At 53.6% G+C, this 16945-nt stretch overlaps 2 protein-coding genes across 2 annotated transcripts in view; both read left to right on the forward strand.

Annotated features, from left to right (window-relative positions):
• The first annotated feature begins 1418 nt into the window (after positions 1-1418).
• Positions 1419-9759, forward strand: KRT78 (keratin 78, type II). Its single transcript, XM_006757034.2, has 9 exons — positions 1419-2318; positions 2721-2935; positions 3954-4014; positions 4709-4804; positions 5834-5998; positions 6338-6463; positions 8768-8988; positions 9252-9286; positions 9367-9759. The coding sequence occupies exons 1-9, from the start codon at positions 1953-1955 to the stop codon at positions 9594-9596; spliced, it is 1515 nt and encodes a 504-aa protein (XP_006757097.1). The 5' UTR covers positions 1419-1952; the 3' UTR covers positions 9597-9759.
• Positions 9760-14770: 5011 nt separating this feature from the next.
• Positions 14771-16945, forward strand: part of KRT79 (keratin 79, type II) — a 13868-nt gene continuing 11693 nt past the window's right edge. Inside the window, exon 1 of the mRNA XM_006757035.2 lies at positions 14771-15336. Within this exon, the coding sequence (XP_006757098.1) occupies positions 14860-15336 (477 nt within the window). The 5' untranslated portion in view covers positions 14771-14859. The remainder of the gene's footprint in view (positions 15337-16945) is intronic.

Here is a 16945-nt window from a genome sequence, read left to right on the forward strand (position 1 = left end):
GAGAGGAAGAGAAAGATAGAAACAGCAATGATGAGAGAGAATCATTGATCAGCTGCCTCCTGCACGCCCCACACTGGGGATCGAGCCCTCAACCTGGGCTTGTGCCCTGACCGGGAATGGAACTATGACCTCAACCACTGAGCAGTCTTCCCCTTTTTAATACCAGGGTCGGAGGAGGGGTGGTAGCGGGGGTCCAGTCCAGTCCATGGAGATCATTCTCAGGCATGTTCGTGGGACCCAGAAGAAAGGCCCCTGGCCCTCTTTGCCTCTGCAAACTGGCCCTGGGGGTTAGGGCTTGGAGGTGGGTCCTCAATACAATTGAACCCATGTTCCAGGTTCTCTTTCTAGACGGCCCCCTCTCCTGCCTGCCTCCCTCTCCCTGGTGCATCTGGATCCCATACTTGGGTCTTTTCTCCTCTTCTCTTCTTCACCTGCCTCCTCAGTCCCTTGATCTCCTTTGCTCTTCCCATTGAAGGCCTGGCCTCGGATTCCCCTGAGGTCATCTGTGGTTCAGGTTCACGTAGGGGAAGGAGGAAGGGGCTTCTAATCCTCTGGAGGGCAGGGTGACCTGCTCCCCTTGTCTGGCTGGGGGAGGGGTGGAGTATCTCCGGGATGGTTTGCACAGCTCGGACTGACTTCCTCATGTCTTGGTCTTGAGTGTGTATTATGCCGAGTCTCTCTTTGACCTTGCTTTGAGTTGCATTAGCAAAGGCTCCAGTATTGTAGCTTTGGAGTACACCAGGCTCTAGAAAAGGAGGTGTGTGTGTGTGTGTGTGTGTGTGTGTGTGTGTGTGTGTGAGGGGGTGTGGGGATGTGGGTGTGTGTGTGTGTGTGGGGGGGGACAGGGAGAATTAACTCTCTAGCCATGTACAGAAGAAATTTTAGAAATTTCTAAACAAACAGAGCTGCCTGATACTGCTCACCAGCAGTGGAGGAGCCTCAGTGGTGAGGGTGGGGGTGGTGGTTGTGGTGGGGGCTGGATGCCTCCTTCCAGGGGTCCTGCAGCAGAGGAGAACCACTCAATGTTAGACGCGCTCTGGGGTTCCTCCACTTAGCAGACTGTCAGGGCAGAGACAGTATCTATCCCATGGGGAACCCCAAGCTCCTGTTTCTGCTCCCAGCTCCCCAAGGCAGCATGTTTCTAAACGCATTTTATTTCATAGCCTGGGTGCCTCTGATCTGTAACCTGACAATGCGGTGCTTGACTTGGAGAGGGGCTGGCCCTGGGTGTTTGTGGAAGGGACACAGGCTGGGCTCATGCTCCATTGGCTGTGATCCTGGATGGAGATGCCCGGTTTGAGTGGGGTGGTGCCTCATGGATGATTGCTGGGTTGGGCAAGAGGAGGGACTTGGACACCCTGTTTTTCTGTTTCGTTTCCAAACCCTGAAGTATTTTTTAGTCAACCCTGACAGTAACAAGTCCTGGCCTCTCAGTGCTGCAAAGTGCCTTCCTTCTCCAGCTCTTATAGGTAGATTTTTCCTTGAGAATCTTCACTTACCTCTGTCTAACATCTCCAAGGCATTCAGGTTCTCTGATTGACCCCCTTCACCCTTTCCCCCCTTGAATGTCCTTCCTTTCTTCCCTGTCTCCTCTTCCAGGAAGTCTTCCTTGACTGACCCTCAGTGATTTTGCTCAGGGCCATTGCTCCCCATCCCCAGTACTGAAGTCCAGGCCTCTGGCTACTTCCTTGTCTTGGGGACAGGCCCAGCTCTCCCTCAGGGTCTGGGTCTCCTTCCTGGGGCTCTGCACGTGCCGGGCACTTATTCTCCAGGTGTGTCAGACAGGTCAGCTGGAGACAGTGACAGACACAGTCAGGCCAAGAACATCTTGCTCTCCAAGGCCCAGCCCAGGCACGGGAGGGGATAAAAGTCTTGTGCCAGGGCCTCAGGGCAGAAACCACACATTTTGACTCTCCTCTGCCTGTGCGCTGCTGTGACTGCAAGTCTCTGCCATGTCTCTTTCCCCCGGCGGGGCCCAGAGGGGCTTCAGTGCTCGCTCAGCCTGTTCTGCTGGCTCCAGAGGCCGAGGCAGGGGTAGCTTCAGCAGCAGGAGCCTTAATTCCTTCGGGGGATGCCGAGGAGGCTCCCGTGGAATGGCCTGGGGGTCAGGGGGAAGGCCAGGGGTGCAGTTTGGGGTGGGGAGTGGTGGGCCTGGGCTTTCCCTGTGCCCTCCAGGGGGCATCCAGGGAGTGACCATCAACCAGGATCTGCTGACCCCACTGAAGATTGAGATTGACCCCCAGTTCCAAGTGGTGAGGACTCAGGAGACCCAAGAGATCAGAACCCTCAACAACCAGTTTGCTTCCTTCATTGACAAGGTGAGGGTCAACTCAGCTAAGCCCTGCCTCAGTGCACCCCTAGGAGGAAGTTCCCGATGGACTTGGGGATGGGGACGTCTGGTCTACCACTTTCCTAATCTACCTCTGCAGCAAAGAAGTCCCTCTTTGGTCTAATTGGAGTCTCCCTGGTTATGCGGAGGCCCTGCAATCCCATGGTTGGGGCTCAGCAGCAGAAAGCTGCCAGCCAGCAGTGGGGAGACCCTTCCCTGTTAATCCTTTTGATCGTGTTGATGTGCTCAGAGCCTTGAGGCTGCCCCTGCCCAGGCTGGGTTGTGGGGCAGTGGAAGGTGGACTGACTACAGGGTTCCTGAGGCTTCATGCTCCAGAGGCTCTGCCCAGGGAGTCCCACAGGGGCCTCAGGGACCCTCTGCTTATGCACAGGTGCGGTTCCTAGAGCAGCAGAACAAGGTCCTGGAGACCAAGTGGCACTTGCTGCAGCAGCTGGGGGTGAATGACAGCCCTCGGGGCCTGGAGTCTTTCTTTGAGGACTACCTGGGCCGGCTCAGGAAGTGGCTGGAGGAGCTCCAGAGACAACGAGGGACTCTGGATGCTGAGCTGAAGTCCTGCCAGGACCAGGAGGAGGAGTACAAGGCCAAGTAGGTAGACCGAAGTTCCCCAAGGGAACTGGGTGGAGTCTCAGAGAGCTGGATGGGAGCTGTTAGCTGAGGCCTTCCCCTGCCCTCTCCCCGCCCAAGCCTCTCTGCATCTCATTCACGCTGACTGTCAGTGTGCCCCACCTGCTGCAGGTAAGTAACCTGCTGCCCCTGCTGCCCAGATCTGAGAGCCAACAGGCCCCAGCTCCCAGGCCCAGGTTTCTGGCCAGCGCTGGGAGGGGCTTATTTAAATAATGCCTCAATGGGTGTTTTTCTCGAGAAATTCCTGTTGAGCAGGCTGTAGGCTAAAGTGACTCAGATGTTCTCTGGTATCAGGGGTGGAAGGGAATTTATTTTGTGGGACCATCCCCAGGCCCGTGGCATGATTCACAGCTCAGCTGTGGTTCTGGGTTCCCACCAAAGTCACCTGGTGGTGTGGAGAGAACCTTGGACTAACAGGAGGCTTGGGTTCAGTGGCTGTGGGCAAGGGGCAGTTGTGTGGCCTTGAGCAAGGCGTTTTACCTCGCCCAGCCTCAGTTTCTATATCTGAAAAATGGAAAGATGTCACCTGCCCTTCTTCCCTCCCAGGGCTGTTAGGAAGGTGGGATGTGAGGTGGCGTGGGCTTTGGAAGGGACCCAAGGTTGGGGACAGGAGACCTAGGTGTTAGGTCTGTTTGGCCACCTAATCATCTATGAGTCGGGCAAGATGATTTGTAGAATCTTTCTGATAAAATCCAAACTGCCTGCTTCAGGCCCCATCATTGTGAGCGGTGAGAAAAGGTGTGTGTGCCTTGTAAATGTGAAGAAGAGCGGCCTATGTCACTAAGGGGACATGGGCTGAAAGAATAGAGGACATAGCCAGGATGTGACAAAGACTTCCTGGTAGGAAGGGTAGAGACACAGGCAGGTTGTGTGTCCTGCTTTGGAGCATCTACAGGCATGAGTGGCCTCTACAGGGAGGTCGTGCTTGGAGGAAGCACATCGGCTCTGAGCGCAGTATCTCTCTGCTTTTACCTGGCAGGTATGAACAGGAGGCCCACAAGCGGGCCACGGTGGAGAATGACTTTGTGGTTCTCAAAAAGGTGAGGGGAGTGTCAGCTGCTCCATTTGCATCCTGAGCACCCACAGTGCAGAGCCCAGTCCTGGGTTGGGAGGGCAGAGGGTGGGAGATCCTCATGAAGAATACGCTGCCTGCCAGGGTCCCTCAGGAAAGTGGGATATCTACTTAGTAAGTAGACATAGGGACCCCAAGACAGGAGTTGATAGAGCAGCAGTTCTCAACCTGTGGGTCGCAACCCCTTTGGGGGTCGAACGACCCTTTCACAGGGGTCGCCTAAGACCATGGGAAAACACATATATTTTTACATATTGTTTTTGTGATTAATCACTATGCTTTAACTATGTTCAATTTGTAACAATGAAATTGGGGGTCACCACAACATGAAGAACTGTATTAAAGGGTCGCGGCATTAGGAAGCTTGAGAACCACTGCGATAGAAGGATCATGTGATGTGTTTTGGGTGTCAGTGCGAGAGAGGGTGGGGGGAAGTACAAGAAGCAGAACTGGTTGGGATTAATCAGGGAAGGCTTCCTGAAGGTGGTGCGGGTCAATGTTAGACAAAAGCACAGGGCGGGGTGGAGAAGGAAGAAGCGGGTGTCTGGAGATGGCTGCGGGTGGATGTTGGACAGTTTGTGAACAGAACTCCTGGGCCAGCCAGCCAGAGTGGGGCCACAGAGAGGACGTAGGGATACATGGTTTCTGTCTCACTCCCCCAGGATGTGGATGAGGTTTTCCTCAGCAAGATGGAGTTGGAAGGCAAGCTGGAGTCCCTGCGAGAGCACACCTGCTTCTTGAGGCGTCTGTATGAAGAAGTGAGGATCTGCCAGTGGCGGAAGTGGTGGTCTCTGAGGGCAGGTGGTAGTAGGGAGGGGGTAGGGTGGGTAGCCTTCCTGTGGCCACTATGGGAGTGGCCAGGAGGGGCGAAGCCTAGTTAGGGTGACGTAGACTCTGGTCATTCAGTCGTTTGACAAACAATTACTGAGAAGTTACTATGTGGGTTGCTAGGTTCTGGGGACACACCAGTGAATAACCCCCCCAAAGTCACAAAGCTTGCTTTCTACTGGGAGATGGACAATAAACGACAGACTTAGTAAATAAGTATGTTAGAAGGTGATAAATGCTACAGAAAAAAGGAAAATTAGAGCAGGGAAAGGAGGATTGGGAATGTGGGGGGTAGGCAGGTTGCAATTTCAAATAGGGTGGTCAGGGTGGCCTAATATAGAAGATAAAATTTGAGCAAAGATTTGAAGGAGGTGAGGAAGTTATCCTCACAGGTAGGAATCCTGGATCCCAGGGTGAGGGAGTGGCCCCCGCCCTGTGTGCTGGTGTCTGAGGAAATGCAAGGAGGCCGTGTGGCTGGAACAGCTGGAGTGAGAGGGAGGTCGGTGATGAGGTCAGAAGAGTGATGGGGACCAGATGATTTCAAGCCTTGCAGGACATTTCCCTTTAAATTCCAAGCTGCAAGCCCTGGCCAGGTACTCGGTTAGAAATTGTCCCTATACACCAAGGTTGCAGGTTTGATCCCCAGTCAGGGCACATACAAGAATCAACCAAAGAGTGCATCAGTGGATGGAACAGCAGGTCAATGTTTCTCTTTCTCTAAGATCAATATAAAAAAATTCCAAGCTTCAAGAGTCATTGAGACCACCTCCTACAGCCCTCATTTCAGACAAGGAGACAGCTCCACAGAAGGCAGACAGTGCTCAGTGCCACCCTGCATGAATGAGGGCTGCCCACTGATGGAGTGTGGGCAGAGAGTCAGGCCTCTTGCCCACCTTCCCCGGGGCTCCAAGGGGAAAGGGAGCTGGGGTAAGTGGACACTGAATCAGTCTTCCTGGCAGGAGCTGGGCCAGCTGCAGACCCAGGCCGGCGACATGTCCGTGGTGCTGTCCATGGATAACAACCGCTGCCTGGACTTCAGCGACATCATCGCCGAGGTCCGGGCCCGGTATGAGGAGATCACCCAGACCAGCAAGGCCGAGGCTGAGACGCTGTACCAGACCAAGGTGCCAGGGCCAGGGGCAGCGCCATGCTGGAAAAGAGTGGGTCTTCATGCCCACACCCCAGGGGGGTTGTCCACCTCCGTCCATTGGGCCGTTCTGATAACCGTCCTGAAGCTCTTGAGCTGGGTGGGCACGACCATCTCCATTCTCCGGGAGGGAGGCAATGCAGGAAACCTGTGGGAGATGAGCCTGGACTTCTGCAAGCACATCCCACCATGTCCTGGTCTCAGTGTTTAACCCATGTTCCAAATGAGGACGTGAGGAAGCAACGGATGGGGGGCATGGGTCTTGTCGTCAAAGGGGAAGGTCCTCTCAACTCATGGTCACCTCTGTCCCCCTCAGTACCAGGAGCTGCAGGCATCTGCCCAGCTCCATGGGGACAGCATGAAGGAAATCAAAGTTCAGATCTCTCAGCTGCAGCAGGCAATCCAGAGACTGCAGAGACAGATCGAGGACCTCAAGAAGCAGGTGAGGGTCCCAGAGCTCCCTGAGCCCTGCCTCTTGCCTTTGTGCTGCGGTCACTGCTGGGTTGGTGTGAACCTTGATAACTGGCTGGACTCTAAGTAATTTGGGTTAGAGAGAACCTCAAGCCCCATTTAAGGGTACTTCAGCCTTCCTCTTATGCATTCTAGCTGCATGATCTCTGCATTGAACAACTCCAGGTGGCTCTGCTTGTGCTGGATTCCATGTCCAGGTGTACATCTTGCTTTAGGCTCCTTGGGGAGAGGGTTAATTTATCTCTTTTCTTATCCTTCCTTTTGACTTTGATGCATCAAGCCCAGCAGGGCCTCTAAGGCCATGCACTGAATTTCCTGGTTCCCTTTTGGGGAGGGTGAGAGCCAGGACCTCAGGGAGCAGGCAACATGGGCAGTAGAGTGGGGGGCTGAGCCCTCCTTAGGAGGTAATGCTGTTGGTGCCTGGTGTGGGGAGGAGTGAGAAGGATGGAGGGAGAGGATGGCAAGGGCAGGGAGGTGGTTTCCTATTCCTCTTGGAGAATTCATTTCTAGATGTAAAGGATTTCCAGTTCTTAAGTTTTCAAGCGTCTTCGTACTCACTTTCCCCAAATCTGAAGAATCAGTTTTGGGGTCAACAGAGCGTTGAGAACTGAGACCACAGAGTCAGGCGGTTTCCTCTGAGAACTTTGGCTTGACTCCCAAGTTGCACATGACCCATCCATTGCCAGCAGGGCCCTCAGGGGAAAATCCTTAGAGTACAGATCACTCAAAGCCTAGACTCGGACTCTAACCATCCTTACCTGCTCTTCTTGGGAGTGTGATGCAGGACCTGTTAATTTGCTGCCATCGTGCTTTGCCCTTAAGTTTGGATTCCTTGCTTTGGATTCCCCTGGATTGCCTGTTAAAATAGTTCCCTGCGCCTCCTGTCAGACAGAGGGAATCAGGGTCTCTAAGGGTGGAGCCCAGAAACCTGCTTTCTGAACTAAGTTTGCCCAGATGACACGAATACGGGGAGTCTCAAAGCCCAGCTGCCAGACCTTAGGGTGGAACTACGTCCCCATGTCTGGGAACCAGAGCTTCTCCCACCAAAGGCTTGAACCTTCCTTAGGGATATGACTCCCCCTGCTCCTATTACTACTCCTTTTCATGCACACAAGCCTGATGAATTGGGACCCCCTGTGCCAGGCCCCAGGCAGAGCCCTGAGGATTAGTTAGAGTGGTGGACTGGACTTCAGCTTTAGGTAGGGTCCTGACTCTGACACTCACCTTTCTGAGCCTCAGTTTCCTCATCTGTAGAATGGAGATGATGCTCCCCATCCACAGGGTGCTTGTGTGGGAAAGAATAATGAGAACCTTTAGGGAATGCCTTCATTCCGAACCAAACATGAGGGCCAATCAGCTGGATGGCCAATTAGACAGGGATCTTCATCTAAGAGTTTTCTGTGGGACTGGAGAGAAAAGTACAAAGAATGTATTTTTCAAACTAAAAATGGAGGTACATAGTTTGATAAACTCTGAAAACAGGACAAAATATTTGAAATGGGGCTGCTCCAAAAATATCCAGGGCCGCCGTGGCCAACAAGATGAGCCTTGTAGGTAATGATCGGAACGGGACAGGAAGAGGCGTGGCAGAGGGAAGAAGCCGAAGTGATCACGTGAGGAGGCAAAGGGTGGGTTAGTTCCTTGCGGCTGCTGTAACAAAGTACCACAAGGTTGGTGGCTTGAAACAACAGAAACTTATTCTCTCAGCCTGGAGATGAGCATGGACTTCTGCAAGCGCAGAAATCAGAGTCAGCAGGGCCATGCTCCCTCTGAAGGAGCCAGCTGTAATCCTTCCTGGCCTTTGCCTACTGGTGGCTCCGGCACTTCCTTGGCATTTCTGGTTTTGTAGCCGCATCACTCCAGTCTCAGCCTCCATCTTCATGTGGTGCCTTCTCTCTGTGCCCATGCCCTCTCATCTTTTTCTAGGAACATCAGTCGTTAGGTTCAGGACTCACCTGAAATACAATATGATGTTACCTTGAGATCCTTAACTAATTACATCTGCAAAAAACCCTATTTCCAATTAGGGCACATTCTGAAGTTCTTGGTGGACCTGAGAGTTTTGGGAGACAATATTCAACCCATTATGGGAGTTAAGGAAGCGGAAGAGGCCATACTCTTCTGTAGAATAAGAGCCGTGGGAGGGGCCAAGGATACTTTTGAGCTCATGTGATTATGCTGCACCCCAGTCTTCAAGTTTTATCTGCAATAAGTGCTTTGGGAGGCTGTGTTGTGCTTCCTGCCATTTCCTCCCTCATGTCTACATCCCTCCCAGAATGCCAACCTGGAGGCTGCCATCGCTGATGCCGAGCAGCGTGGGGAGCTGGCTCTCAAGGACGCTCAGGCCAAGATGACTGAGCTGGAGGCCGCTCTGAGAACCGCCAAGCAGGACATGGCCCGGCTGCTGCGACAGTACCAGGAGCTCATGAGCACAAAACTGGCCCTGGATGTGGAGATCGCCACCTACCGCAGGCTGCTGGAGGGCGAGGAGTGCAGGTGGGGCCAGTCAGAGGGCCTGGGGATATGTTTCTTGTGGGGAACGTGCTGGTGGAGGATGGAATGCCAACACAGAGCTTTCCTTGTGAGGGGAATCCTGAGAGATTTCCTCACATTCTAAACCACTGAGGGCAACCCATTCTGCTGGGAGGGGTTTTAAATTGAGGACCGTGGACTTTATCTGCTGAGAAAGTAGGTGAGCTGCTCCAAGAGGCATTCTTGCACCTTTCTCAGCAGTTCCTCTCTTGTTCTTTCTCCCCCAGGATGTCTGGGGAATGGACCAGCCAGGTCACCATCTGTGAGTATCAGGGGAGTTTCAGGGAGGGATCCCCATGGGGAGCCGAGGACCCTACTGTGACACTGGTGTATTTCTTGCAGCCATGGGGGGAGGCAGTGCCATCCTGTCTGGAGGAACTTGTGGACTCGGAGGTGGGTCCAGCTGCTCCAGCGTCGTGACTGGAGGCTCCAACATCAACCTGGGCTCTGGACAGGGCCCTGTGATGGGGTCCTGCTCTGTGTCCAGCTCTGGCTCTGGCTCTAGCTCCAACGGCCGCACCATCCTGAAGAAGACTGTCGAATCAAGTCTTAAGACGTCCATTACATACTGAGCACCGTGGCAGCCACTTGCTTTCCTGACTTCCTGAACATTCTCAGCCCTACCCCCACGCCATCATCCCATCCCTGCATGGCCAGTTGTGTGTCCACTGCCCACAGGGACACACAAAATTAATAAAGTCATGTCTGCCTGCTATTTTGAGTGCTGGCCTGGTCTTGCCTAGTGATTTGTCTGATTTGCCTGCTGCCTGTCCAGTGTATACTGCTCCATCCTGCAGCTAGCCAGCCTCATCCTCCCCTCTCTCCATGGCCTCCAAACTGAGCTAGGAAAACTCTGGTTTTGGCTTGGCCAGTCTGCATCTCACCCAATTATTGTCCTTTGAGGGGAGGGGTAGGTCTGAGGGCCACTGACCAGATTCTAGAGTCTACACCAAGAGGCACCTGCCCTTGTCCTACTCATCTGCCTCTGAGCCTCCATTTCTCTAGCTTTTCTGTGAAATGAAGCAGCCCCAATTCTCTCTGGAGATGAGTTTTCCTTCCTCTCCTTACCTCTCCATTCCCTCCCACAAACTGTATTGGGTACAAACCACACTTGAGCCACTGTTCCAAGACTGGGGCTACTCTGGCAAGCAAGACCAAACCATCCTGCCCTCCTAGTGGGTCTGGAGACATCAGCTTCTGAGGTCTGGTTCTCATGGGCCCTCCCACCCATGAGAACCAGGTCTTCCTTCTCAAAGCCTGTGGCTCCAGTGCCAAAGGCCAGCCTCCTATGGCTAATTCAGACACCCTGGGTTGAGGGATGGGTGGTGAGACCCTTTTGTGTCTTGTCTCTTCTAATCCCTTCCTCCTTATACCCTGGCTCCAGCTCTACCCAAGGTGGCAAAGCTGAGCCTTTTCATCTCACCCCCACCTTTCATCTCTGAGCTTTAATCTGGCCTTCCTCCTGGACAGGGGTGCCCCAGTCAGGTTAATAATCCAGCAGTGATGCTGAGCAATAGCCTTCACTATGTGTTCCAAGGGCATTTGAGGAGAGGCCGAAGGGCAGGGTCAAAGGTTCCCTGTGGCAAGGTGCATGTCTCTGTCACTCCTTCCAGCAGTTCAGCTAGGCCTCCAGGCTTGCACACCCAGCGAAAAAGAAGGTGTGCCACTGCCCAGCCCACTCTCCACAGAAGGCAATCTGTGAAATATTTAGGCTTGTTCAGGTTATATCCTATGGGCATCTCACTTCTCACCCCAATCAGCTTATCAGAGGCTTCCTTCCAGCCCCCCAGTATACTCTCGGATGTTTTAGTATCTCTTGTAGCTTGTTCCCTGGTTAATCCTCCAGGATAGGTTCCATTTCTGATTCAGGACAGCCCCCCTTCATCCTGTTCTCCTTTTCCCCACGTTTGGACCAGATTTTTCTCCTCCTGGAAACCTTCCCAGCTCCCTGTGTCTGAACCCACCCAACCTTCCTGTTTCTAGCACAGCCTGGCTGCACCGTTGCCATCCTGGGCTCTGTTCCTGTCTGTTCTGGTCTAGGACTCAGCTTCTCCATTAGCCTGGGACCTCTGGGCAGGCTCTTCTCTTGCACACAGGATAGGGATCAGCAGCTCAGCTCTGATGGGGACTTAGGACTGGAACTATGCCCCACCCCCCTTACCTCTTGGCTCTATCCCACCCATGGGCCTATCTGAACATGAGACTGGAAGTTTCTCCTCCTTCCCTCTTTTGCAGGAAGCCAGGAGAATGGACATCGGGGCTAGGTGCTACCTCAGCAGTTGTCTTGGCTCTTGCACTGCTCCTCCCATCTTCTCCCTCTCCACCTGGGTCAACTCCAAAGCCTGCCCAGAGGTCCAGGCTAATAAGAGAGAGAGAGGTCAGCCTTTTTTTCAGATCCACGGGTCTCTCCATCAAAAGTATCCAAGAAGGAGGCTTGTCGGCCCTCTGTGAGGGAGACATGAGTGGGTGAGCATAAGGCTCTGGAGCTTGGATCCCAGCTCTGCCATTTACTAGTGGTGTAACTTTGACCAAGTTACTTAACTTCTCCCTGTGCTTCAGTTTCCTCATCTGTAAAAAGACATTAATAATACTAAGAGGGCCATGTGGGGATGGTAACATTCAGGATTTCAAAAGCAAACAAATTCACCCAAAACAGTTCAGTTAAACAGACTTTAATGAAAGGATTATTTACAGGGGTGTGGGCATGGCTAAGGGAACAAGCATAGGATGCAGAGGTCAGAGGCTGGCAGCGCTGGGAAGCCATTGCCACCCTAGAGCTGGGGAGGCTACCGTCTGGTTTGTCCAGGCTGAGAGGTTTTCTGGGATGTGGGACTTTCTGTGCTAACGCGGGATGGTCCTGGGAAAATCAGGACCAGGTGGACATCCTGCAGAGAGCTGGAGACACAGGAGGGAGAGATGGTGACTGGGTGATAGAGTTGGGGAACGGTGGAGAGATCATGTGGAAGGAGACATCCAGTGCAGAAACAGGGAGGGAGCAGGAAGAAATACTGGCCCTCTCTCCCTCCCAGACCTCCTGATGGGGTCTCCCTTTGGCCAACCCAGCTGGAAGCCAGAGAACAAGGGAGCAGCCTACCAGGGTCAAGGAGATTGGTGAATGGATCTGGGGCAGGTGAGTGGATCTGGAAAGAGGCAAAGGGAGCATATTCAGAATGGAGATGAAGGTGTTATTGCATGGAAAGTGTATAGGCTCCTGTCTGCCCTACAGTGAGTGCTCAATTAAGTGTTGCCTATGTAACCATAGAAAGTCCTACCTTTGTATGGGAGCTTCTCAAGGGCAGCGACTGTGTTCTCTTCATCCCTGTATCTTTTCTATTGCTTAGCACCCAGCCTGACCCACGTTCGGTGCCCAGTTGTCCCACTTCATCCATCATTCCATCGCCTCTTGTCCTATCCCAGGGAGGGGCCCTAGACAGGTGACAGTCTCCAGAGATGGATGCTCTTGGATTGAGCAGCAGCAGGGGGAGGAAACTGCTCCTTCTTGGGCTACAGAGACGGTATGAGCTTGGGTGGCCTGCACGAAAGTGGAGAGGCAGGTTAGGAGGAGGCACAGTGGCTCCCACACTGTCTGGGCTGGGACTGGTGAGATGTCCTGCTGGGTAGGAGGGAGGCTACCTAGGAAGTAACTGTGAGAGCGAGAGCGGGCCCTGGGTTGCCTGTGTGTCTGTCATCAGCTCTCAGCACAAAGCCTGGCACAGAGCACCAGGTAAATATGTGTGGTTGTGGAGGGTGGAATGTGTGTTTGCAGCCCACTCTACTCCCACTACCAGGGCTGCTCCTGACTCAGAGCGCTGACATCACTCCTTTCCCCAGGGAGGGAGGCCCCACTCACAACTGTCTTTGCCTCCCACACCCCCATTAGGAAGCGATAAGGGAGGCTGAGAAAGTGATAACAGCCTCAGGGGCAGGGACAAAGGTTAGGGAAGTGACAGCTGGGTTCTGCAATCACAGGCAGGTGCTTTTTGAAAGGACTTCCCTTCGGATCTCTTACCCCCCCACCCCCACCTTCCTGCTGTAGTTTGACAGTCTGTTCAATGAAGAACTTGTATGCACACATATAAGCACAACCAACAGATGCAAGACACTGACGGCGAGGGGACGAGGGCAAGTGCCAGGAGGTAGTGGGGAGGTCAGTGGGGGGAGGGGAGGGAAACAGACATATGTACTACTATTTGTAATACCTTAAACAATAAAATAAAAAAATATTAAAAAAACCAAAAAACCAAACCAAACCAAAACCAAAACCAAAACAAAAAGGCAGAGGCAAGGAGGCCCAGAGAGGTTGAGAGTTGCCAGAGGACACACAGCTCAGTGGGGAATTCATCTCCCCTCCCCGATTCCTACCCCAAATACCTGTTATCCTAGCTCCAAGCAGGGAGGAAAAGTAAGGGACTGGTTCTGTCAGTGCCCCTTGCCCTACTGCTCATGGGAGTATATTCAACTTCTTGACCCTGGGAGACGTGGGCTGCTCTCCTCCTGCCTCCCTTGAGGGTAGTACCATGCCCTCTCCTTTGGGGTCCTGGGAACACAGACTGGTGAGAGTCCCAGCTCTAGCCCTGGTAGCTGTGTGAGGAGCCCAGCCAGTACCATCTCTCTCCTTCCCTCAGGCAAGTCTCTCTCCTTTCTGCCCTCCCCCCCCCCAAGTAGTTGAGGAGGGACAGTCTCTAAAGTCAACCCCTCAGTACTCCCTCAGTCCTAGCATTTGACTAACATTTCCAAGTTTCACTTGTGATTGTTGGTCCCAGTAGCCTGAGGTGGTGAAACAAGGAGGGGACTGTGTGAAGTGATTTGAGGACCCCTCCCTCCGCTGGCTCCTTCTGAATCAAGCATGGGGTTCCTTGTGGACTGGGAAGACGGGAATCCTGGGATGCCCCATGGTCCTAGTGGGGCTTTTGATGAATACATACTTCTATGTCCAGCCAGGTGGGATGTGTCCTCCACTCCCTCCAGCTCCCTGCAGAGTGGCTGCACCCTTCTGGGAGGCTCTGCTGTAAAGCAGAGGGCCGGGGGTCTCAGGCGATAGTCCAAGCCCACTGTTTCTCTTTGCCCCCCTCACCTTTCCAGTATCTGGGCACCGCCCAAGGGACCAGGTCTTTCTAGTTCCTGAAGTGCGCAGGCTCCGTGGTTGGGCAGGAACCTTCTTCCTACCCTCCCATCCACTTTGCCCAGCACAGGATCTCCACGCAGCACACAGTCTGCGGTGTATGACAAGAAAACAGGTTGTCCCCACACCCACTCTGCCACCTGTGCCCCCCACCCAGACCTGCCAGGGGGCAATGAGGCCGTGGGCTGGGAGGTGGGACTGCAGCAGGGCTGGGCTCTCTCTCCACAACCCATTGCCCAATGCGCCTTCACTCACCACCTGCACGGTCTGGGCCCTGGGGCCTTGGCTTACAACAGGGGCCTGGGACAAACCCCACAGAACAGAGCCCCATTGATAGCGGCCACCAGGGCTGGGTGGGAGGAGACCAAACCAGCCACTGCGTGGTGGAGGTGGCTGTGGGAGCCCGTATCATCCTGTTCCAAGGCAGGGGAGCCCCAGGGGGTGGCATCCTGCCCCAGACAGTCTCTGCTCAGCCTCAGCTCTGGGGCACAGGTGACAACTGGGAGCAGCCCCTCCTTCCTGCTGGGGGAGAAGGGACTCTCCCGCCCCAGCCCACAGGGCCCCTCCCTCTCCTCCTGGGGCGATGGGGCAGGAGCATCTGTGGAGGTGAGGAGCCGGCCTAGCTGGGAAAAGATAAAAAGCGCATCAGTGGCCCAGCAGCTCATCACACTCCCTCCCAGCTCTCAGCCTGCGCTCTAGCCCCTCTGACAGCCATGAGGTCCTCGATGGCTCGGCGGACGTACACCACCAAAGGGGGCTTCAGCTCCAACTCTGCCAGTGGAGGGGGTGGGCCCAGGACCCACACCAGCTTCAGCTCTGTCACCATGTCCCGGAGCAGTGGCAGTGGTGGTGGGGCCCGCTGTGGCACTAGCACAGGCGGCTTTGGCAGCCGGAGCCTCTATAACTTGGGGGGCAGCAAGAGCATCTCCGTCAGTATGGCTGGAGGGGCCTCCTCAGGGCGGGCCCTAGGCGGCTTCGGCCATGGCAGCGGGGCTTTCATGGGCCTGGGGGTTGGAAGGCAGACATTTGGGTCTGTCTGTCCTCCTGGTGGCATCCAGGAGGTCACTGTCAACCAGAGCCTGCTGACCCCACTCCATGTGGAGATTGATCCGGAGATCCAGCGGGTGCGCACTCAGGAGCGGGAGCAGATCAAGACCCTCAACAACAAGTTCGCCTCCTTCATCGACAAGGTGGGCCAAGGTGGAAGGAGGCTGGGAGGGTCCTGCAGTAGTGACAGGGCCTCTGAGAGGGGTGGGCTGGATGGAGGCTGCTGCAGCCCATGTGCATTTGGGTGGGGTCGATGGGATGACATTTGGAGCTATTCCAGCCTGAGCCTGGGGTGTCCAGACCTGGATGGCTGGAGGCAATCTTCAGGTGTTTACTGTAATTGCTCAGGTGAATCTTGGGTCTACTCATGCAGCCTATTGGCCAAGCCCACCCTGACAGCTGCGGCCTTTCCAGTGGTCATAGTTACTTTATTACACAGCAGCCTTAGCTCACAATTACATAGCGGATTGTCCTCATTGCTCCTCTTAACAAGGTGGCCTTTATTGCCTTTTGTCATTTGACAGCTAGGAAATTGACTCAAGTGAAAATTACCCAAGAAGCCCCACCTGTTCCCTATTCTCTCAGTCTTGGTGGAGGCCTAAGGACAAAGATGTAGTCAGACACAATGGGGGGCGGGTGTGTGTCCTAGGGGAAGGCCTCCTTTTGCTTCTCCAAACTCCATGACCTGGGGCATGGAGCCTGATCTATCCTAGGCTGGAAGTGTCCTGACTCCCTCCCTAGCATCCAGGTGGACTGGGAGGCTCTTGTCCTGTTCGCTGGCATTTCCAGGTCTGTTTTGCTGGCCCTGTCTATCTCTACCCTGAGCCTCCAGGTTCATGATGGGGAAAATCCTGGTGGATGACTGTACCTGGGTTCAGTGATTTGTGGGTTCCCCAAGGACATTCATGTCCCTTTCTCATGCGATACCCACAGTGCCCCATGAGGAAGCACAATAGGTAACATTGTGTCCATTATTAAGAAGAGAAAACAGGTTTAGAGAGGTCATGTAATTTTCCCAGGATCATACAGCTACCTGGAGGCAGAGCTTGGCACTAAGAGGGCTCCTTATTGCTTATGGCAAGTGCACCTGCTGCGTGGTGTGCCTGGGCCACATGACTGTGGGCCTGGGGTGCTGTGGGGGTGGGACCTGGAGAGACTGGATAGCAGAGGGTGAAGCAAGCCATTCCGCCCACCCTCCTCACCTTCCGCCCTAGTGGCTTTTGGTTCTTCTATGGGACTGTCCCAGAGGCTAAATAAGCAAAAACCCCTTTCAGGCTCTCAGAATCATGGCCTGGGAGCTGGGGGCCTGAGAGGTTGTCTGTGTCTGGTGTCTGGGAAGCCTAGCTCTGCAGAGAACCCCCCTGGGGCCTGTTAAATCCTTGCCATAAGCCCCCTTCTGAGTCTTTAGAGATAGGGCTGGGCATTGCTATTTACAATTTTTTTAAAAAAAGTCTGATTTACAGAAAAGTTGCAGGAAGAGTACAACATACTTGTTTATACTCTCAGCCAGATTCATCAATTAAAATTTTTTTGTCACATTTGTTTTCTCTCTCTTTTTTCATGTGTATGTATATATATAATCATAATTATATGCATATATAGTTATCTATATATTATGTATATAAACACACACATATATATGCATTTGCATTTTTTTTAAAAACTAGGCTTTTTAAAAAATATATTTTATTGATTTTTTTTACAGAGAGGAAGGGAGAGGGATCGAGAGTTAGAAGCATAGATCAGCTGCCT

This window comes from Myotis davidii, unplaced genomic scaffold (genome assembly GCF_000327345.1).
Source record: "Myotis davidii unplaced genomic scaffold, ASM32734v1 scaffold233, whole genome shotgun sequence".
In the NCBI taxonomy this organism is placed as follows: domain Eukaryota; kingdom Metazoa; phylum Chordata; class Mammalia; order Chiroptera; family Vespertilionidae; genus Myotis; species Myotis davidii.